The sequence below is a fragment of the Prionailurus viverrinus genome, chromosome D2, assembly GCF_022837055.1.
Source record: "Prionailurus viverrinus isolate Anna chromosome D2, UM_Priviv_1.0, whole genome shotgun sequence".
Classification (NCBI taxonomy): Eukaryota; Metazoa; Chordata; class Mammalia; order Carnivora; family Felidae; genus Prionailurus; species Prionailurus viverrinus.
In genome coordinates, this window is record NC_062571.1 from 61882988 (window position 1) to 61906129 (window position 23142).

Consider the following 23142-nt stretch of genomic DNA (forward strand, 5'->3'; position numbering starts at 1 on the left):
ATCACACAGCTGGTAATGGCTAAGAAGTGGCAGTGCTGGGGTTCGAAGCCAGGACTGTTCAACTCCAGAGAACATGTTCTCCCCTTGCCATTCTGGGCATCTCCTGTAGTAGTTCTTAAACTTCTTTTGTCTTAGGATCCCTTGAAGCTCTTAAAAATTGAGGACCCCTGAACTCTTGTTTATGTAGGTTATATCTTTTGATATTTAACCGTATTTGAAATTAAAACTGAGTCAGGTAAAACATCTGGACTTACTAATTCATTTTTAAAAGATAAGAGTAAATCTGCTATGCAAATAACATTTTTTAAAAAAGTAACTTGTCCAAAACAAAAAATAAGGGTCATTGTTTTACCTCTTTACATATCTTTATTACCTAAGTTGGATTCTCCTACTTTGTTCTGCATTCAGTCTGTGCAGTATATGTTTCAGTGAAATATATGAAGAAAATTTGACTTCACAAAGATCATTTATTTGGAAAAAGGAGGATATTTTGACAGCCTTGGTGGGAAATTGTGAATATTCTTCTTTGATACTATACCAGAACTCCACAAGTGGTAGTTTTTTAAAGAGTAGTTGCAATGTAGAATCTGAAACTATACCAGTGGGCTTTGGGTGACTGTTCAATTAAAATCCTTTCATCTGAAATCTTCCTTATATGGGAGTATGTGGGTGGCTCAGTTGGTTAAGCATCCAACTCTGGATCTCAGCTCAGGTCTTGATCTCCGGGTTATGAGTCTGAGCCCTACGTTGGGCTCCATGCTGGGCTTGGAGGCTACTTAAGAAAAAAAGAAATCTTCCTTATAGAAAAAATTCTGAATAACATGTAGGGACTCCCCCACTCCAGGAAGTAGAGCTTAATTTCTATTCCTCACCCCTCCCTGAGGGTGGGCTAGACTTTGTGACTTGCTTCCAAAGAATAGAATTAGGGAAAGAAGAAAAATTAGTAACTTTAAAGTGGAGAAACTCGAGAATGTCATGTGGCTGTCATGTAAGCCCTGATATGATGTAACTAGAAAACCCATAAACCCCAGTCTAATCATGAGGAAACATCAGACAAACCAAATCAAAGGACATTCTACAGGATTCCTGACTAGTAATCCTTGATTGTCAAGGTCATGAAAAACAAGAAAAGACTGAGAAACTCTCAGATACCAGAGGAGACATGACAAGTAAATGCAGTGTGGTACTCTGGATTGGATACGGAAAGAGAACATTAATAGAAATACTGATGAGATCCAGATAAGTCTAGAATTTACTTACTAGTACTGTATCAATGTCAATGTCTTAGTTTTACAAATATTTTGTGGCAATGCGCAATGTTAACGAGGGGAGCAACTGAGTGAAGGCTACACAGGAATTCTGTACTGTCTTTACAACCTTCCTTTAAAATTATTCCAAAATCGGGGCGCCTGGGTGGCTCAGTTGGTTAAGCGTCCGACTTCGGCTCAGGTCATGATCTCACGGTCCATGGGTTCAAGCCCCGTGTCGGGCTCTGTGCTGACAGCTCAGAGCCTGGAGCCTGTTTCAGATTCTGTGTCTCCCTCTCTCTCTGACCCTCCCCCATTCATGCTCTCTCTCTGTCTCAAAAATAAATAATCATTAAAAAATTAAAAAAAAAAAAGATAACCTTTTTATTTTGGAATAATTTTATTTAAAAAAAAAAACACAACCAATGTTATAACCAAGAAACAGAGCCTTAACTATAGATAACAAACTGATGGTTCCCAGAAGGAAGGTGGGCAGGGGAATGGGCTAAATGGGTGATGGGGATTAAGGAGGGCACTTGTGATGAGTACTGTGTGATGTATGGAACTGTTGAATCACTATATTGTACACCTGAAGCTAATACAGCACTGTATGTTAACTAACTGGAATTTAAATGGGAACTTTAAAAAAAAGTTTATTTTGAGACCATGGGAGAACGTGAGCAGGGGAGGGTCAGAAGGAGAAAGAGGGAATCTCGGGCAGGCTCCTCGCCTGTCAGTGCAGAGCCCCACACGAGGCTTGATCCTACAAACCTCGAGCTGAAGGTCTGAGCTGAAATCAAGAGTCAGATGCATAAGTGATTGAGCCACCCAGGCGCCCCTTAGATGAAAATTTGTTTTAAAAGATTTTGTGTCTTAAAAAAAAAGTTTATTTATTTTTGAGAGAGAGAGAGAGAGAGGGAGACAGAGAATCCCAAACAGGCTCCATGCTGTCAGCCCAGAGACTGATGTGGGGTTTGAATTCATGAACCATGAGATTATGACCTGAGCTGAAATCAAGAGTCAGGTGCTTAACCGACTGAGCCACCCCAGTGCCCTTTAAATGAAAAGTTAAAAAAAAATTTTTTTTTAATAGGTTATGAGAGGGGGGAAAAACCAATTGTATGTCTTGTGCTCTGAATAGATGACCTGTGCATGATTTGGTAACATCATTACCACAGTCATTTGGAAAATATTGGTTCACTGAGTTCTACAGATCTTTGAAATGTGGATCCATTTCATTATAAAGTATTTTGTTTTTATTTACTTTTAAATTTTATTTTAGAGAGCACGTGCATGAGCACGGGAGAGGGGCAGAGAGAAAAAGGGAGAATCCTAAGCGGCTCCATTCTCATCATGGAGCTGGATGTGGGGCTGGATCTCATGACCCTGGCATCATGACCTGAGCCAAAATCAACAGTCAGATGCTCAACCGACTGAGCCATCCAGTGCCCCATCAGTATTCAGTATTTTAAAAATCACTCTTGTTTGGCGCGTGGGTGGCTCAGTCGGTTAAGTGTCTGACTGTTGATCTCGGCTCAAGTCATGATCTCAGGGTTCACGGGATCGAGTCTTGTGTGGGGCTCTGTGCTGGCAGTACAGAGACTGTTTGAGATTCTCTCTCTCTGCCCCTCCCCTGCTCATGCTCTATCTCTCAAATAAAAAAGGGGTGCATGGGTGGCTCAGTCAGTTAAGCATCCGATTTCAGCTTCATTCATGATCTCCTGGTTCGTGAGTTCGAGCCCTGCATTGGGCTCGCTGCTGTCAGCACAGACCCCACTTTGGATCCTCTGTCCCCCTCTCATTCTGCCCCTCCCCTGCTTGCATGCTCTCTCTCACAAAAATAAATATAACATTAAAAACAAAGAAAGAAAAACATTAAAAAAATAGACATCATACTTGTTACCAGAAAGGTCTTTTGTTGAAAAGTTCTCAAGCCTTTGGTGGATATGGGTTTCCCAAAATTCTGATTTTCCCTTAAAAGCCCAAAGTTGATCATTAGCAAACACTGCTGTTGTTTCCCTTGACATAGCAGGCTCATTTTGTTCATTTTCAAGAAAATATTTTCCAAATATCCAAGTCTGGATACCCTCAGTTTGGTAGTTATCCTTCAGGTAAAAATGATGTCCAGTGAAAAAACGTGGCTAGCACAACCTAAAACTCAAACAGTTGAGTGCCTTTCTTCAAGACAACTAGTGTACTTCAGGAAGCGACAAGTCTTCTGTGGTACGTCTCATTTTGCGACACAGAGTATGAAAGGACAAGTACTCAAGGTCAAGACTTAACGCAATTAATTGTTGCGTCTTCATCAGGGACATTCTGAGGAGAAATGGACTTTTTCGCCCTTTCCTGTGCATGTGTGGTGGCGGAAGACCATCTGCTGCCACTACCTTGGCTTGTGCTCAGGCGCCTTTGCATCATTGGTTCGAATACCAGCACAGTGAAAAAAGGCCAGGAACATGTCAGTGTTCTGCTGCACGTACTTTGACGTCACCACCTTCCTGAGAGGGTCTTGGGCATCCCTAAGGTTCCACGGACCACACTTTGACAGCTGTCCTCCTAAAGTAACGTAGCAGTTGCTAAAAAGTCACAAAGGGAGAGCTGGCATGATTGAAGACCAAATCCATTAGGAAGCAAACGGTAATGTGGTGTGGGCCAGTGTGCACACAAGGTGAGGCTCTTCTGATTGGATGGTCTTGCTTTCCGTGGCTCAGGAAGCTTTTCCCTTTGTTGGTATTTCTTAATACCATCAAGAAATGGTTGGTACCATCTTGAAATGCCCAAATGCAGACTCTGATAATCTGGTGTCTGCGTCTGCTGCTATTCTTAACATAATCACATAAAACACTTCGTTCAGAAAATTCCGAAAATTCCTTCTTAAAGTTTGTTTTCTTTTCTTTAAAGGTAAATCTCACCTGGCTATTGTGCAGCGAGTAAACAATGAGGGAGAAGGGGACCCATTTTATGAAGTTCTGGGAATTGTCACATTAGAAGATGTGATTGAAGAAATCATCAAATCTGAGATTCTAGATGAAACAGATTTATACAGTGAGTAGTCTGAGTGTAATTTTTCAAAACTTTGCCTTTTTTTTCTGTCATGTACTTCGTGAGTCCTCTCCTGTCTCCTGTTGTAATCTGCCTCTGTTTCTAACTACCTGCCGTATGTGTGGGACAACTTACCGATATATTCTAGGCCCTTCATCAGAGGGGGGAAAGAATGGGCAGGTCCTGTGATGTCAAGTGGCAGTGTTTTTTGTTTTTGAAAAGCCAGCTGCTTCTAACCATTGATCTGGGCCTTACTTGCCCTGAACAGAAAACTCCTTTCATGTTTTTATACTTCCTCTACAGGTGGAAAAAGAATTGTTCTTTACTAAGTTTTTATTTTCCAAACTAGGCAATTGTTTTCAGATAAATTTCTTTTGCTGCTTGTGAGGGGGATTTGCTACATTGATGGATAGCAGCTGTTTAAATGTCCTTGTTCCAGAACCCATGGGCCAGGGTAGAGGTGAGATTTGCAAATGTAAGTTTGCTGTGACAGCAGTGGTAAGGTGTGGGTATAGGAAGCAGGGCAGGTTAGGGTACACAATAAGAATGTTTTTCCCTTTCTCTGCTCTTCTGTCTTCTTTTGGGGGCAGGTGGAAATGGGTGAAGTGGGTAGGAGTGGCTTGGCTTGGGGCAGGGGGAGGGGAGGATTCACTGGTGTTTGTCCAGGAGTAAACTTGAACCTGGGCTGAGTATTGAACCTGAATGCTGTCTCATTAAAGTCCACAACTGGATTATTGGATTGTGGAATTTGAACCTTCTTTTTCAGCCTCACTTCTTAGTAAAGCAGGGCTCTTTCAAGAGATTAATAATCCCAAAGATGGCCCAATGCCTGAAGATGTTTGGGGCTCTCAGAGATGGGGCAGAGATGAATATCTGGGCTCTGTTTGGTTTTTAAAACATGACTTAGACAGGAAATGGAATCTTCAAATGGCCTGGGGCACCTGGGACAAGGCCTGCCTTACTTAAAGCAGAGTGATTTTTATTCAGTCATACTGGAAGGGCCATGCCCTGCACTTTAAAAATGAGAGCCTTCCATGTGGCCTTAGAAGGATAAACTTTATATTTAGGTAGTGACTCGCTTCTGAAAACATCTTATTTTTTTATCACGTGTGTGTGTGTGTGTGTGTGTGTGTGTGTGTGTGTATGTGTGTATATACACACAAATTGTGTTCTTTAAAAACACCAGTTCCTATGTGTTTTATCCTTTTGACACTTGGAGAGTACACGGAGGTCACATAATAAAGAATATTGTTATTTGTGTGTTTACATTCTTTTCAGCCTTCCTCACAGTGACTATTTAATACCCAGTGTGTCTCTTTCTATTTATTTTGTTTCCTCAGGGGTAGTACTCGTCATAAGAAACATAATTAAGACGTGTATGAGATCTTACATTTGCATTTCAGTTAACTTTTTATTTAAAACTTTTTACTTATTTTTGAGAGAGAATGTGAGCAGGGGAGGGGCAGAAAGAGAGGGAGACACAGAATCTGAAGCAGGCTCCAGGCTCTGAGCTGTCAGCACAGAGCCCGACGCAGGGCTCGAACTCATGAGCTGTGAGATCATGACCTGAGCCGAAGTCGGATGCTTAACCGACTGAGCCACCCAAGTGCCCCTTCAGTTACCTTCTTTTAAACCTCAGTTAGACTGATTTCATGCAGAAGCGTTGCCTAATGTGCCTTGTGAGATGGATTGGTGAGCCCGTGGTTTTAGGTATATTCTTGAGGTAAACAGGCCATCAGGGAGGATGACTGCATTTGCCATTAGAAACTTATTTTGAAATTTGGTGTTGATTTGTGCTATCTGGTTTGCAAAAGAATCAGAGCCGAAAGAGAAAGAAAACGAGAGGTTAGGATTGCCCTTTCCCCAGGACAAGCCTGGTAATTAGTCTGTTTGGCCCTCGGCATGAAATGGTAATGCATAGACGCAGGATTCTTGGGAAAGGAGCAAGTGATTGAGGTCTTGTCTTTAACCTAGTTTTTTCTTGATTGCTTCTTTGTCAAAAAAAAAAAAATACTTGCAGAAAGGCTTTGTATTAGACATCTTCTGGATTCAGGGTTTGCAAACTACAGCCGACAAGTACTTGCCACCAGTTTTTGTATAGGCCACAAGCTGAGAACAATTTTTTTTTTTTTTTTACATTTGGTAATTGTTGAAAAACATCAAAAGTATAATTTGTGACTTGTGAAAATAATATGAAATTCAAATTTCACGTCTGTGATAAAGTTTTATTTGGCACAACGGCCACGGTAAGGCATTTACATATGGGTGCTTTGGCTCACCAGCAGAACTGAGCAGTTACTCAGTACTGCATGACCCACAGAGCCTCACATACTGACTACCTGGCCCTTGACGAGAGAAGTGCGCTGACCTCTCTTCTGGATGACCCTCTTCGTATTTGCTTGACCTTGAGGACCTCCTGGTCTGGAGTAGAAACGAAGCTAACAGATACCATTGTTAAAATGTTGTTCCACGAAAGTGTTCTTGTTCGTCTGTTTCCTAAGAGGTTTTGTCCGTATGTTTGTTTTCCCTGTCTCGGCAGAGGCTAGGAGCCTCTGAAAGGCAGGGGCACGCTTCACCGTGTCATCTGTCACACGGTGATTGTTCTTTCCTGCAGCGTGGTGACATCGAGTAGCGGGAGACAGTGCGCGCTCCAAACTGCTGCTGTGGTTACGTGGGTTCTGGGAGGGTTGTGTCCGTGACCGCCCGTTAGTGTACTTGCGAGGGCTCCAGCGATCTTAATGAAGAATGTTCACGGTCGCTCCTAGACAGCATGCCTTGACTGCTTGCTTCGGGATGGGTCCTGACCGTGCCGCACAGATTTGATGAGGATTCAGTCTCCTCTTGCCGTGTGGTGTTTGTACGTAGAGTGCCCGCAATCTAGAGATAGTTGAGCCTTTGCAAAATAGTCTGTCGTTTTCATTCAAAAAGAGCCCTGATCTAATAGAATGCATTTCCCTTTATCTTTTCTTGTCCTTCTGTCAGCTGATAACAGAACGAAAAAGAAAGTGGCCCATCGTGAAAGAAAGCAAGATTTTTCTGCCTTCAAGCAGACAGACAGCGAGATGAAGGTTAAAATATCACCACAGCTTCTCTTGGCCATGCACCGTTTCCTAGCAACAGGCAAGTGCAGCTTATCACAGTTTGAAATCTCTACAAACCCTGGAGTGTGTTTCTCACCCACCACTGACTGGGGTGGGCTGGGGGTGGAGACTGGGAAATGGGGTGATAAGTAATGCCACTTTTGTGTTTTGTTTTTTGTTTTTTTTGTTTTTTTTGTTTGTTTTGTTTTGTTTTTTTCTTTTTAAATTCTCTCCTCTCCTGTGTTCAGTGTCGGCATGAACCCTCTGAGACATTTACCAGGGGTGGACCAGTAACTTAAAATTGGTCTGAAAGGTAAGGATGAATGTTAGTGCCACACTGCATGTGAACGGTAGGCCAGGTCATCTGCTTCCGGCTAAGTCCGGGGGAGAGCCCCGCTGGTGGAGTAGGCTGACAGTGCGAGCCACCAGCTCGGTTGTGTGTGTGAGACGGTTGAGTAATTCTCTCTTCAGCTTGCCTTGGAAGAACAGTTGGACCTCAGTGGTAACACAGGTGCTATGATTTGCAAAGAAGAACAACAGATTTTCACAATTAAAGCCTAACGTTCTATGATTTTAATGGAATCGGAAATTCTCAGGGCTTTGACGTGGATGTCTTGATGGCCTCTGCAAGTCAGATTAACTTGGGCCCATTCCAGGAGGCAAGCGGAATGATTATTAAAACCACCAATCCGGCCGGCACTTGACTGCTCCAGAAAGGTCAAGGTTGAATGGACTTGAGACTGACTAACCCTTCTCACATCCCCACATGGCTCTCTAGGTGAAGGGTGAGCTCTGTTGGCCAGGGGATACATGAGAAAATCTGAAGGTACCCAGTGGCCTGTAGAAGACGTCCGTGTCCAGGATGGGCACCCGGTGCCTTTCAGCTGCATTCAGCGTACTTAAAACATTCTGAACAGAAGGCTCAAGTAGCCACTTGATGGACTGTCACGTGCCCTTTAAGATCATGTTTTCAGATACGTAGAAATGCTCACCATATAACATCTATGACCTGGGTAAATACTCCTAATTTAATGTGAAGTGAGAAAAAAACAATATAAAACTGTAAAGGTTATCTATCATTGTGTTTTTATGTGCGCGCGCGCACACACACGTGCACACACAGGGGCACAGGCCGAGGGAAGGTACTGGAAAAAAAAATGCTCACCAATTGCTCAGAGTGATTGAGTGGTTGGTTCCTAGATCATTTTATTTTCCTCTTTACCTTTTTCTGTATTTTCCCAAATTTCTACAATGTTCTATCTTATTTTGTTAGGACCAGAAAGTCACCGAAGCTAATAGAGAATTTATGTTTCATGTAATGAAAAAAATTTTAAACATGGAAACAGTGTCTTTCACTTACTCTTTCTCTAATCCTGGTAATATTGTTCATTGTTTAAAGACCGTGATTCAAAACTGAATGTTCTCCTACTCTGCCTCTGAGATACCATGATGTCCAGGTCCAGTAGAGCAAGCCTGAGTTAGTAATTTTGAGTTTTGTCATCTGAAATAAAGCGGGTAACTCTGTAAATACAGATCCACACTACTTTTTACTTTTATTTTTTTAGTTAGCAAGTTGGAGTGCATGTTGATGTGTGCACGTGCCTTGCTTTTTTTTTTTTTCTGAATTTCTGCCTTCCTTTGTTCCCAGGCCTTCTCAGGGTAGTGGAGTGGGAGAATGAGAGACGAAGCACTTCGTCTGTGCACCTGGTACTAACCCACGCTAGATGCTTCCTGACCTTTGCTTCTTCCTTTGGCTGTTGTTGGACAGTCAGACTATTGTGGCCTGTTCGAAGGGTGACCTGGCAGTCAGGAGCCTGCTTCTGGTTGACTTTGATTTGTATCAGAAAATTAGGATAATTTTTATAAGAACCGAAACCAATGACAAGTTGAAAAGGAAAAATTCAAAAGACACAAATACGCAAATTCAGTATTTTCTAATTCCTCCCAGGTAATCTGCCCCCAGTGGATCACCAAACGGAAGTGTCATTAATCCGTATTGTTTCGCTTTGACTCCAAGTATTCTTACATATTCTAGACACCTTAATCACTAGTATAATTTTTTTCCATCCATTTGAAGTGTAATATCAAGTTGTGTTTATATCTATAGAAGTAGAAGCATTTAGCCCATCCCAGATGTCAGAGAAGATCCTTCTAAGGCTGCTAAAGCACCCCAATGTCATCCAGGAACTGAAGTATGATGAGAAGAACAAGAAAGCCCCAGAATACTACCTCTACCAGCGAAACAAACCTGTAGACTACTTCGTTCTCATTTTGCAGGTCAGAAGAATTATTCACTAGTTGTTTGATCTCACTGAGTACCCACCCTTCCAGTCCCCAGGAGACTTTTCTGTACATGAATGGGTGTCGAGGTTTACATACTTAACTACTTAACTTCCGGGGTAGCCTTATCCATGGGAGGCTTTCATCCCCCCCCCCCCCCCCCCCCCCCGCCGTTTTCCTAGCTGTGAAGTAATTTCAATCTCAAGTAATGCCCTTAGTTAACTTCCGTTTCCCATACTGAAGGGCACTTACCGATTGCTGAGGCGATGAGGCGTTCATTTGAAGAGTGGTGAATTCAGTGGTTTGTGTTTTTTGGAGAGTGTGGGGCCATATACATCTAAGTCTTGGTGTGGGACATTTGAAATTTAAGTGTACTGAGTTCCTTGCGTCTTTTTTTTTTTTTTTTATCATCTTTTCTTTTTTCCACCCCTCATTAGGACTTGGTCTTACACCACTTCCTAGAGGTAACTTACTGTCTCCCCTGAACAATATCAAAATAATCCATTTATTATTGTTTTTATTCCTGGTTACCAACCAGACTGTTCTACAGGGGAACTGATGTGAGAATCACAGCCTCTCATGGCAATGGAAACTTAATTCCTTCTCACGAATAACATAACCCACTCTATGAGGCGAGAAGGTTCGTCCATTCTGAACCCTCCCTGAGGGGATTTAGTGTGTAGGTTGATAGGAGGCCCTTATTATATCACAGTTGCACCTAATACAACTCTGACCTTGGCATGGAAGCCAAGATAAACAGTACAATGAAGAAAGTGCCGGTTTTATTGACGTCTTGTACCTCTTTATTGAAGAGTTACTTTTACGGGAAATCTGAGTTGATTTAGCACAAGAATCCTAGCCCCTGAGGCAGTCTCCTGTTTTTGGTTATTTCCTAGATGTGAATTGGAGGTATCATTGTAAGAGTGTCATGAGTACTCGGTAGGTCCTACAATTTACATGAGTCCAGCAAGGTCCCAATTATCTAAGGGACAATTAAAGAGGTTTTTTTTTTTTTGTTTTTTGTTTTTTTTTTTTTAATGCGAAAACAACTCTTATCAGATGTCAGGAGGTCAAACTCTGCGAAGTGTTGTGTCCATGTCTCATGTTTGGTTGCTATCCCGATGTCTAGATGCAGCAATAAGGAACTGGAGAAAAATCCATGGATACACTGGCTTCATACCACTTTCATACATTCTTTCTTAGAAACTTTGCAGGTTTTCTAATTCAGTACCTTGATTTTTCTAGTAACCTTAGTCTCATTCAACCCTGAATTGTGTTTTTCTCTGGAGACCTACATGCTTGACACTGAGGGGGCTGTAGGGAAATTTTTTACTGCAGCGAGGGAATAAAGCATTTGTGTTTCTCACAAAAGCTAGATGTGATTATTCCTCAAACCTAGAGAAACTTTGAATTACACTAAAGAGGGTTGTTTGAAGACTGACATGGTGAATTTCAGGAGCAATGTTAGAAATTATGTGGCTTCCGGTTGTTGATTTTTATGTGGTTAGCATTTATAAAGTTGTGATTCAGGAACGTTCTTTAGGTGTATGAGAAAGCCATTTCCTGGCTGAAGGATCTAGAAATCGATTTTATGGAGGAGGGACTTCATACTCATTGTTCCTTTATAAGTAAATCTTTAAAGGTATTTTTGATAAGGCATTTGTGTGTATGTACCTGTATCGAATACCTATGGCATGCTAAATATTAATGTGACAATTGTTTGAATTGTTGAACTGATGATGTCATGGGGGTTTAGAAATAGTGTATGTGCTGGATTAAGAGGATTTACAGAGGTGTTTAAACTATGGGGTTTAGTGAAAATCATGTTCTTGCAGGCTGGCCAATTACCTGAGGTACTCAGAGTCTAACAAAAGGAAATACCATAATCCCTGTCAACCTAGTACAGCTGTCACCTTTTACAGAGTCCATTCCACTCTAAAATGTCACTAACCCAACCTTGCAAATTCGTGCCAGGTGGTTGACCATGCTCTGCTGTGTTCAAGAGCATTAAATCAGAAGAAAGCTTCAGTATCTGCCTTCCATTCCTGGCCCCGGAGCCAGTGAGCTTCCCTCTTCTGCAGACACTAGGAAAAAAACTCTTTGATTAAGTAATGGATGTTTCGAATGTAATAAGAAATAGAAACACATCAGTTTGAGTTTAAATTCTAATGAAGTAAAATCTAATTTATTCAAAGTAAACCATTTAAGTAGGTTTAATTAAAAGAATGTAAGTTACCAGGCACATACCTCCCACTGCCTAAGTATAAAAAGGCTACAATGTCAAGTTTTCTCTAAAAAAAGTAGATTTTTCAACTCAAATGTATTGGAGGGATCAGTAAGGACAGTGATAAAAGCATAGTAAACAGTGAAATAAAAGCTTATTGACTCTACAGGTCTTAAATAACACAATACATACATAAAAGTAGAAATGGATAAGATCATAATTCTGGTGGAAATTATTTTCTACCATGATAGAGTAAGCCTACCAAGAAAAATATGTCTTAACTTGACTAATGAAATTAATGGGAATTTGGAGAAAATTAACTATAAAACCAGGGAAATAGACTTTTTAAAACCTTTCATGTGACTTCCATAAAATTGATCATTTGCTATGTCATGTGTAAGTTCTAAACTCAGAAAGGTAGAAATTTCTAGAACCGCCTGTATAGGTCATAATGAAATAGATTTAAAAATACATAATTGAAGAGTAGTACTAAGCCATTTTTTAAGTAGCGATCAATTCTCTTACAAAGGTGTATTATGTAAGACTCTGAACAGAGTGTAGAATGTGTCCTTATGTGTTTCACTTGTGTGTCTGTATATACATGAACTCTGTCTGGAAGGTTACTCAAGAGTCTGGCAACAGGTGGTTGGTTGCCTCTAAGGAGGAGACTTGGAGGACTGGGAATAGGATGGAGGGGAGACTTACTTCTCCCAATGAATTTGAATTTCTTTATCTTTTATTTTTTTATTTTTTTTTAACGTTTATTTATTTTTGAGAGAGAGAGACAGAGCGTGAGTAGGGGAGAGGCAGAGAGAGAGGAAGACAGAGATTCCGAAGCAGGCTCCAGGCTTTGAGCTGTCAGCACAGAACCCGACGCGGGGCTCAAACTCATGAACCGTGAGATCATGGCCTAAGCTGAAGTTGGGCACCCCTGAATTTGAATTTCTTACTATGTGCATGTACTACCTACTTAAATAATTGTTGAAAAGGGGTACCTGGGTGGCTCAGTTAGTTAGCTAAGTTACTAAGTTAGCTAACTCAGCGCTCAGGTCATGATCTCGCAGTTTGTGAGTTTGAGCCCTGCATCAGGTTCTGTGCTGACAGTGCAGAGGCTACTTGGGATTGTCTCTCTCTCTGCCCCTCCCCAGCTCTCTCTCTCTCTCAAAATAAATACATATTCTAAATAAATAAAATAATTGTTGAAAATATTAGCAAACTAAAAACCTTAAGTAACAACTGAATTAGAAAATATATGGAAAATGATAAGATACATGTTATTTTGTGTCTCAAATGTTTTTTTTTTAATTTTTTTTCAACGTTTTTTATTTATTTTTGGGACAGAGAGAGACAGAGCATGAACGGGGGAGGGGCAGAGAGAGAGGGAGACACAGAATCGGAAACAGGCTCCAGGCTCTGAGCCATCAGCCCAGAGCCCGACGCGGGGCTCGAACTCACGGACCGCGAGATCGTGACCTGGCTGAAGTCGGACGCTTAACCGACTGCGCCACCTAGGCGCCCCGTCGAATGTTCTTTTTTTTTTTATTACATCTTTTTTTTTTTATGTTATTTTTGGGAGTGAGACAGAGCATGAGCAGGGGCAGAGAGAGAGAAACAGAATCCGAAGCAGGCTCCAGGCTCTGAGCCATCAGCACAGAGCCTGACACAGGGCTTGAACTCATGAACCGTGAGATCATGAACTGAGCCGAAGTCAGTTGCTTAACTGACTGAGCCACCCGGGCACCCCGTCTTGAATGTTATTCTTACATGTAGTAGGTCAGTTTTACAAAATACTATTCTTCTAAATATTTAAATAAGAAAAAAATCTGTCATTATCTAGAAAAAGGAAACAAACTGAAAAGAACAAATTAAGAAGGAAAGCAAATTCTAATGAGAAAGACTTACAGCCCATAAATGAAATCAAGATTTGGTTCTTTTAAAAGATGAACAGGGACACCTGGGTGGCTCAGTTGGTTAAGCGTCTGACTTTGGCTCAGGTCATGATCTCATGGTTTGTGAGTTAAAGCCCCATGTCAGGCTCTGTGCTGACAGCTCAGAGCCTGGAACCTGCTTCAGATTCTGTGTCTCCCTCTCTCTCTGCCCCTCCTCCACTCACACTCTGTCTCTGTCTCTCTTTCTTAAAAATAAATGTTAAAAAATTAAAAAAAATAAAAGATGAACAGAATCTTTAATCTTATCCTACTGATGTAATTAATGTGATACAAGAGAAAAACAACAAAATGAGAAGTTCTCTCCTCTCCTTGAAAAAACTAGATTCAAGGAAATCACATGGGAAAAAAAAAAGGAAACTCTGAGAGCTCAATTTCTATACAATAAAGATGGGACAAGATGGTATGATCATCCCATTTCCTAACTATAAAGGTAGCAGTTAGAGACTGACAACATACCCAAAGAGTTACTCAGTGTGACTGACTAAATTAGGTTTATTTAGGAATTCAGCACTAGCTTAAGGGCAACAAAACCAAAATATGCCGTTGTTAATTCAGAAAGTGGTAAAGAAACAAATCCTCAGGCTCACATCAATAGGTATCAGAAAGGCAACTGACTAAATTAAACATCCGTATTTTTTTTTTGAGAAGACAAAAAACAAAAAAATCTTTGTAAAAATCCGTGATGAATATTCAGTGAACAAAAAAGAAAAAGTACTATAGAATCAATCATATCTTTAAACTGGCATCCTGCTTTTGGGAATACACCCATACAATCTGTCATATACATGCATCTAAAGAAACTGTTTTATAAAGCTATCTGTGCAAACATATTTACAGCAAATCTGTTCATTAGAAAGTAGCAGTAGTTCGTATGTCTCAGCCAATTATATTGTGATATGATGAGACTACTGTATAGTCATGAAAGAAGTGGAAAGCATATACAAAAATATGTCAAGAGTATGTACACAATAATGGTACTATAAGCCATTTTTCTAATTCATAGACTTGGTATTTTACAGTGAAGGATTTGTTGGTCCTTTGGGGAGTAAAATATCCAATCAAAAAAAAAATTAGCGTTCTTCCACAGCACATAACCACATTATGATTTTAGTAAATACAAAGAATACTAAGAAAACATAGCTCTTTTCTTTGCCAATTGTAAAATCAATAAAAGGAACAGGTTTTTTTTTTTTTCTGGTGTTAATTTTTCTGGTTGATTTCATGTCTCAGCTTTTTTTGTTGTTGTTGAACTCCCCGTCATCTCTGGTTTTTTAGAGCCTCTGACGTGGATTCAGAAGGGATTTTTCCCTGTAGAGTGAAATCCATTCTTTTGTGGAGGTGGCATCTTAGAGCTTATATAGCCCTCGACAGTACCTAATACCGTTTCACCTGTTACCAGAAGAGGAATTTAAACTTTCAATACCAAACCCTTCTCGAAGATTTTTGAGTTGCAGGGTGTGTGTATCCCAGTGAATGATAGATCCTCAATCTTGAGGCAAGTACAGATAGCACCCATTTTAAAGGAAAAAAAAATTACTTGGATGCCCAGAGTTGACCCTGTTTTTTGAAAAAAAGTTTGAGAGAGAGAGAGAGAGAGAGAGACAGAATCCAAAGTAGTCTTCAGGCTCTGAGCTGTCAGCACAGAGCCCAACTTGGGGGCTCCAACTCACGAACTGTGAGATCATGACTTGAGCCAATATCAAGAGTCAGGTGCTTGCTTAACTGACTGAGGCACCCGGGTGCCCCGAGTTGACCCTGTTTTTAACAAATTATACTTACATATGCATAAGTACAAAACTAGGTATAAGCTCCTTTTGGGCTCTTTGAGTTCGGACGTGTATAAACCAAAAACAAAGTTGTAATTAACATTCTAAACGTGTCTGTAACATTGTCTGGCTGATAGGAAAGTGCCACCGGCCCCAGTACTGAGGCAGGGGCTCTGGGGCAGGCTCTTGGGCATTTAGCACGCTTGGGTCTCCGTGCGCCAGCGATGACTGACCCTGCAGCCCTTTGTTCCATTCCTTTGAATGTTTGTGCAGTATGCCGTTATTGGCTGTATGTGCTGTTATTGGCCTCCACTGGGTGTGACTGGATTATTTATGTTTGGTCCCCCTCTGTCCCTTTCTCTCTAGTTCAGTGCTCCTTACACTTTCATGTGCAGAGGGCTCGCTTTGGGGATTCAGTGTAGCTAGGCTGGAGTCTGAAATGCTATGTATTTCTAGCAAGCTCCCAGTTGATTGAGTAGCAAGGCTTAGCTGTCAAGATTCAAGCTGTGAGAACACCCTCTTCATAACGCAACTGTGAAAAATACGGGCACTGACATCCGGTGGTGGCATTTGGTTAGGAGATGGTCAACCAGATGGTCCAAAAATACGTGTAAATTAATTTTTGACCATCAAGTAACTTTTTTTTTTTTAATGTTGATTAAACATTCATGAAGAGAACTTTCTGTCTTAAGACTACATCTCTGGATTCCAGATGGAAAAGTAATTGCTAGGGCACGTTTGAGTGCCAGAACAGACCTCTCTCTTTGGGTTTGCTTCCCCTCTTACTGGGCGGTGCTGGTGAATTCAAACTGGTGTTCACGCCCCTGGGATTCAGTTACCTCCTTTCAGATATCAAGCTCCGCTGAATAATTTGTGATGGTGATTTAAGGAAAAAAAAAAACAAAAACAAAACAAGACTCAATGCAAAGGTGAGCGGGAGATTGAGAAGATGCTCAGCATATGGTGTCTGAGGAAGTCTCTGATCTCCCTGAGTCCATGGCATCCGCTGACCAGTTGATCTTGCTTGTGCCAACTAGGTTAGCGCAGGCTTCCACCTTGTGGCCAGGTGTGGCACAGACTGCTTTGTCAGTGTGGCTTCTGGACGCTAAAGGCTTTGAGGAGAGTTACCCTAATGACCTTCTTCCAAAGAAAGGTGGGATTCTGTGATGGTAACTTTACTTGGGAAACCAGCTTTGCTTGAGACGGTGAGGCCTTTCCTTCCTATCTGTTGATAAATGTTGATTCATTTTTGAGAGAGAGAGGGGAGGGAGAGAGAATGAGAGAATGAGTGGGGGGCGGGGCAGAGAGAGAGACAGAGGGGGACAGAGGATCTAAAGCAGGCTCCACGCTGACAACGACGAGCCTGATGCAGGGTTCAAACTCACGAGTGGTGAGATCATCACCTGAGCCAAAGTTGGACGCTCAGCTGACTGAGGAGGCGCCCCCTCCTCTCGTCAGTTTAAATATGAAGCCTAGCTCCCTTTGGGAGCCTTTTCATGTCCTGCGCTGATTTTTTTTTATGTGTGTGTGATAGAATAAATTTGTGGATGTTTCAAAAGTAAAATTGAGGGGTGCCTGGGTGGCTCAGTCGGTTAACCGTCTGACTTCAGCTCAGGTCATGATCTCCAGGTTCATAGGTTCGAGCCCCGGGTCGTGCTGCATGCTGACGGCTCAGAGCCTGGAGCCTGCTTCAGATTCTGTGTCTCCCTCTCTCTCTTCCCCTCCCCTGCTTGCACTCTATCTCTCAATAATAAACATTAAAAAGAACTTTAAAAAGGTAAAACTGATATGTAGCCCCTTCCTTATGTGGAAAAGCTGTTATCTAAGGACACCTGACTGGTTGTGAGGCAGGCAAGCCATTTCTTCATGCGAGTGGCCCCAGTTTGTATATGGTAGGTTTATTTGGAAATGGTCACTTCTGGGAGCCATCGACACACATACATGAGTGAAAACTGTTTACTGGATGTTTCTAAAACTTGCCTCCCAGAAAAGCTGCACTTGTGTAGTGAGGAATACAGGGATGGGCAGTTATTACAACTTGGAATTGTAGAATCATACGAAGTTTGACTCAAAAGAACCCCGGGGATCCTTTATTGCAATTTGACAAATGATGTAAGATTAGCTTTGCGCAGTGGTTCTTTAAGGCTGAGGCTTGACAAAGGTTTCATCAGTTTGAGACAAAAAGGAGAAAAATAAAGACCACTGCAGCAAGTTACACGTAAAATTACATGTATTCGGTTTAAAGACCTGTTAGTCTATGATGGTATGTTATCTATATTTGGGGGACAAAATGGCTGGTCTTAAGTGCAGTGATGGTTCGAGTAGATGGCTGTGTTGTGTAAAATCTCTGTAGGAAATAATGTGTCAACCCTCTCTCCGAGGCTGGAGGAATATTTTACTGGTTGTGGGAATCGAGACACCAGGAACCACTGACCAGGTGTCACCGCCTGCAGCCTGGTCGGTGTCGGCTGGGTGGGCTGTGGAAGTCGACGACCCATTCTCCCTCACCTGTACACCGGTCCTCAAGGACAGAGGAGAGGTGAACGTGATCCAGAGCTTTGAGTCTTGGGTGTGGCTGCCCTTGTTTAATTCGTGGGCTCAACAGCCACCGCGGCTATGGGGGAGTTTCCTGAGAGGCCACGGTACATAGAGGCTCTGGAGCTGGGGCCGCTGTTCACACAGCCTTGCAGCAATGATTCCCAAGGTTGCTGCATGCTAGAATCCCCTGGAGAGCTTTATTAAAATCCTGATGCTCAGGTCGCACCCATACGAGTTAAATCAGAATGCCTGGGAGTGGGAGCCAGACATCAGGTTTGTTTTTCAAATCCCCAGGTATTTCCAGGGCACAGCAAGGGCTGGGAGTCACTGCCTTTGAGTTGACTTGGCAGAGGTTCCACCAGCGTGGCTCCTTTCCTAGAGGCAGACCCGGTATTGTTATTTGCAGTCTTTGGGGGACCGGCTGTTACCCTGCTGGTTCTGACAGTAATTATAAGGAATTGTAAGTGGACACCCATTTGCAGGGACCCAGAATACAGAGGGCCTTGTAACTCGTAAGACAAATGATCCAGATCAGCTGGAGACCCGTAAAGATGGAAGTCATGAGGAGGCTCTGTTGGATTTCATTCTTCCTCTGGATTTTCTGCATAGAAATTTGGCTTATGTGGGGCACCTGGGTGGCTCAGTCAGTTGGGCATCTGACTTGGGCTCAGGTCATGATCTGGCGTTTCTGAGTTCGAGCCCTGCATCCAGCTCTGTGCTGACAGCTCAGAGCCTGCTTCAGATCGGATTGTTTCTCCCATGCTCTCTGCCCCTCCCCTGCTCACGCTCTCTCAAAAATGACTAAATGTTAAAAAAGATTTTTTTTAACTAAAAAAAAATTAAAAAAAAAAAGAAATTTGGCTTACAAGATGGTCGTGAAACCACTGTTAAGCTTCCAACTAGAGAGACAGATGTTTTCTTTTTTTTTAAAAAAATTTTTTTTTCAACGTTTATTTATTTTTGGGACAGAGAGAGACAGAGCATGAACGGGGGAGGGAGGGACAGAGAGAGAGGGAGACACAGAATCGGAAACAGGCTCCAGGCCCTGAGCCATCAGCCCAGAGCCTGACGCGGGGCTCGAACTCACGGACCGCGAGATCGTGACCTGGCTGAAGTCGGACGCTTAACCGACTGCGCCACCCAGGCGCCCCGAGACAGATGTTTTCAAATAGCACATACATACATATTAACTGATAGAAGCTTGAGATTTGCCCAGGAAGAAAGGGATAAGTAATTAAGAAGATCCATACGATCAGGCACTCCCAGTAAAACTGGGTCCCTGCCTCTGAAGTCCCTTACTCCCCCCGCACCTGTTCCTTCAAGATGCCACCTCAGTTATCACCTCTTCTCTCTCTTTCCCTCTCTACCTCCCTCCCTCTCCCCCTCCCTAATCTCCATCTCCAGTCCTGACCTTTCTCCTAACTTTTGTTCTTCCTCTTCAGCCTTTTTTGATGGATTCTTCCCCCAAGACCTCCTTCTGGAAGGGAGGGTGTCCTCTCCTCCCTGCCCCCAGCACGGATGCAACCCCTTCCCCACTTTCCTATCTGCGCTCATGGGCTCATGGCGCCCCTTCTTCCGGTCACTCACTCAGAGCAAACTTCTGTCAAGATTGGTGACTCCCCCTCCCTCCTTTACGCTTCTTTCTCCCTCTGCTTTCTCCAAACTGTGTCCATCCCTTAACTGTAGCTCCTCTCCTAGCAATCTTTTTCTGGTCCTGTGGCCCAGCCTGGCGTGAGCCTTGACTTTGTCTCCCTGAAGCCGAGCCCCAGAGCCCCTGTGCGCCAGAACCTGGCCTCATTAGTCTAGTCCTTTGTCGTCCAAGGCGCTCTGCGGTGTAACCTGCTCTCCAGGCTGCTTTTCTGCCCCATCTCCCCGCTCTTCCCTGTGCAAACTCAGTGAGCCTGGCGGGCTTCTGTCTCCCACCTCTGACCTGCCCTCTCTTCTCTCGGCTCAAACCCTCCTTAGATTTTCCTTCCTGTACAAAATTTGCCTTGTATAAGAGCAGGGAGTAATTTTTTCTCTCCGAATTCCTTATGTTCTTACTGTCTTGTTCCTCGTGGAGAATTTTTGTTGACTACCTTGTCCCATCGATTTTCACATGCTCCCCCTCTGTCTCCTGCACTGGAAATGCGTGGGTGGCAAGGCCTGTCTTCTCGCAGGATCCCGGGGCACCTGTTTGTTTGCAGGTTGATTGTATATTATGGGTGGAGTCTTGTATATTATGGTATGGAGAATTTTTGTTGACTACCTTGTCCCATCGATTTTCACATGCTCCCCCTCTGTCTCCTGCACTGGAAATGCGTGGGTGGCAAGGCCTGTCTTCTCGCAGGATCCCGGGGCACCTGTTTGTTTGCAGGTTGATTGTATATTATGGGTGGAGTCAAGACTCTTACGGCAGAGAGTTGGTTGGGGGTGGATAAAACTACTATTTTGAGTGAAGAACTCAAAATCTAAAGGAGAGACAATAAATAGTTTTCTGAAGAACTGATTTGAGGAAAGTCTTTCATAATTGGGAATGTAGTACATGATAATAGGGGTGATCAAAATCATAGTTTGTGTTAGTGGATAGCATAGTGTAGCCTATCGGTCAAGAGCTTGTTGTTTGGTTATTGAATCCTTCTGTGCCTCTCTCTTCTGATTTGTAAGGGGGGGCGGTGGTAATTGTGTCTGCTTCATGGAGTTACAAGCCTTAAGTGAGTTAATAAAGCGCTGACTTGTTAGCCCAGCTGCCCCTTCAATAAATCATACCATAATTTTTATCTACCCGTCATAGAGGACGTACCGTAAAGGTAGCCTCTCACTGGAGAGGTGGTTATAGGCACCATGAACAAGAGCCACTGTGACCTTTGTCTTGGAAACCCACAAGTGCTACTCACTCAGTGGGGTATTGCAGTCGCCCAGAAAACGCATATTAAACCCCTACAGTGAGGGGGGTCATGGTGGAGCCTAAAGCTACCAGGATGAATCGGGCAGCCTCAGTCGGTCCCAGAGGAACTGATGAGGGAAGTTGTGGACTAAGAAGCTAGAGGAAGAGAAGGCAAAGGAGAACTTCAGGGAGAGGTTTTGTCCTGATGGAAGGAGACTGGCCTCAGGAACTTTTCCAAGACTGTGAGGAGGGAGTTCCGAGGTGTCGCAGGGCCCATGGGGAGTCTGGATGACAAGGGGTTGGCCTGCACACGTGGGATGCTGGGCTGGCAAGACCAGAGTGAGTTCTGCCCCTAGAACTCTTCTGGGGTAGTCCTCTCTCTTCCACGGCCACGAACCATGTTCGTTAACCCTTGACCCTGATGCTGCCCCAGCTCACGCTCCTGCAAGACTGCGTCTTCCCAGCGTTGGTTCCACAAATGGGGCGAGAGCACCGTCTTCTTATTACTGGGCGGGTTCCGGGAGCATCCAGGCACAAAAATAAGGATGCTGGGGAAATACCAAGGGGACTCACAGAAATTAAACATCACACTTTTACTGTCTTCTCTGCATCTCCAGCCAAATCCGGTCTTCATATTTGAGATGAATTAACCCTCTCTGCTGAGTTGGGAAAGATCATCTGAGGCTCTACTTCCCCGGGGTTGGTTGGGAAAGGAATTTAGATGGAAGGACAAATCTTGCAGAGAGTCTGCAGATAGAGTCAGGGAACTGGACTGAAAACACACTCCCCTTTTCTTCTCACAGGGGAAGGTGGAAGTAGAAGCTGGGAAAGAAGGTATGAAATTCGAAGCCAGTGCTTTCTCCTACTATGGTGTGATGGCCCTCACAGCCTCTCCAGGTGAGTTTTCCTGCCCGGCCTCTTGGGGCAGGGCTGTGTTTTAGGGACAGAATGCCCTTCTAGTCTCACCTTCCTATACCTGCCAGCCAGCCCTGTTTATCTACTTTTTTGCCCTTTTTATTGAAGTATAGCGTGTAAGCCCAAAAACGCCCCGAGTAAATCCTAAGTCTATGCCCCCGTGAATCTTCACACACTGACCAGTCCTGTGTCGACAGGAGGTGGGCAGGCCCCGCCCCCGCCCCCACACTCCCTCTTAGTCACCCTTGCCCAGGCCACTGCCTTGACTTCTAAGCATAGCCTAGTTTTGCCCGCTTTTGGACTTTGCGTAAACGGACTTAGGCAGTAGGTGTCGTATCGAGCCTGGCTTCTCTCACCCGGTGTCGTCCGTGTCACATTCGTCATCGTTGCTGCTTGTGCTCCTACTTTATTCTCACGGTGCTGCACCGTGTGAATATACAACAGCGTATCTATTTCATGGCTGCTGGGCACGGGGGTAGTGTCCTATTTGAGGCCACCGTGGATTGTGTGGCTGTGGGTACCGCTGTGCACGTCTTCTGGTGGGCGTGTGTGAAGGGGCGGAACTGCGGGCTCATGGCCATGGCCTCAGCTTGAGTAGCTCCTGCCTTGCAGTTTGCCACGGTGGCTGCAGCGGTTCAAGCTCCTGCCTGGACTGACGAGGGTCCCGGCTGCCCCACATCCATCGCTAGATATTAAAACATTAACTATGCTGGAGGTTTTTGAATTGGCATTTTCCCGAGGAGGAATGAGGTTAATGTGTATATATTGCCTACAGCCAGCTCTTATCTAGACAGCTGGTCAGTTGAGTCAGCCAGCTAATGGGTGTGCCATAGGGTGTCGACTAAGTGCTCTGAGCACAAGAGGCCAGCAAGCCGTGTCCGTCCTGGTAAGAACATGGACCACAGATCCCTCTGGGTCGGGACTTGATGGGTCCCTGTGCACCGCTTGCTTTTTTGCGAGCGTGCGCGTGCTTGCTGCCTGACCCCGGCTGCAACCAGACAGGTAAATGGAGGTGCTGGGGTGCCATCTTGTGGCCAGAATACCAAATGACATGCTGTGCTAGGAGACAGAAACCTCAAATTTAAAACTAGCCTAAAACAACCTGGGTCACTTCTGAAAACCAGTCTCAAAAGGTAGGGGGTATACCTCCAGACAGACCTATTTGGGTGACATTAGTCTTCATCTGTTGTGCCACACAGTGTCCTGGCAAAGATGTCTTTACAGTGGGGAAGCCA

General features: G+C 43.6%; 1 protein-coding gene across 3 annotated transcripts in view; it reads left to right on the forward strand.

Annotated features, from left to right (window-relative positions):
• Positions 1-23142, forward strand: part of CNNM2 (cyclin and CBS domain divalent metal cation transport mediator 2) — a 146650-nt gene that overhangs the window by 115637 nt on the left and 7871 nt on the right. For 2 of the 3 annotated variants that reach the window (XM_047825983.1, XM_047825984.1), the window contains exons 2-5: positions 4149-4292; positions 7272-7409; positions 9477-9646; positions 21796-21889. In XM_047825983.1, coding sequence (XP_047681939.1) covers positions 4149-4292; positions 7272-7409; positions 9477-9646; positions 21796-21889 — 546 coding nt within the window. Of the gene's footprint in view, positions 1-4148; positions 4293-7271; positions 7410-9476; positions 9647-21795; positions 21890-23142 lie in introns of those variants that run through there. The other variant, XR_007145447.1, reaches the window with a different exon arrangement.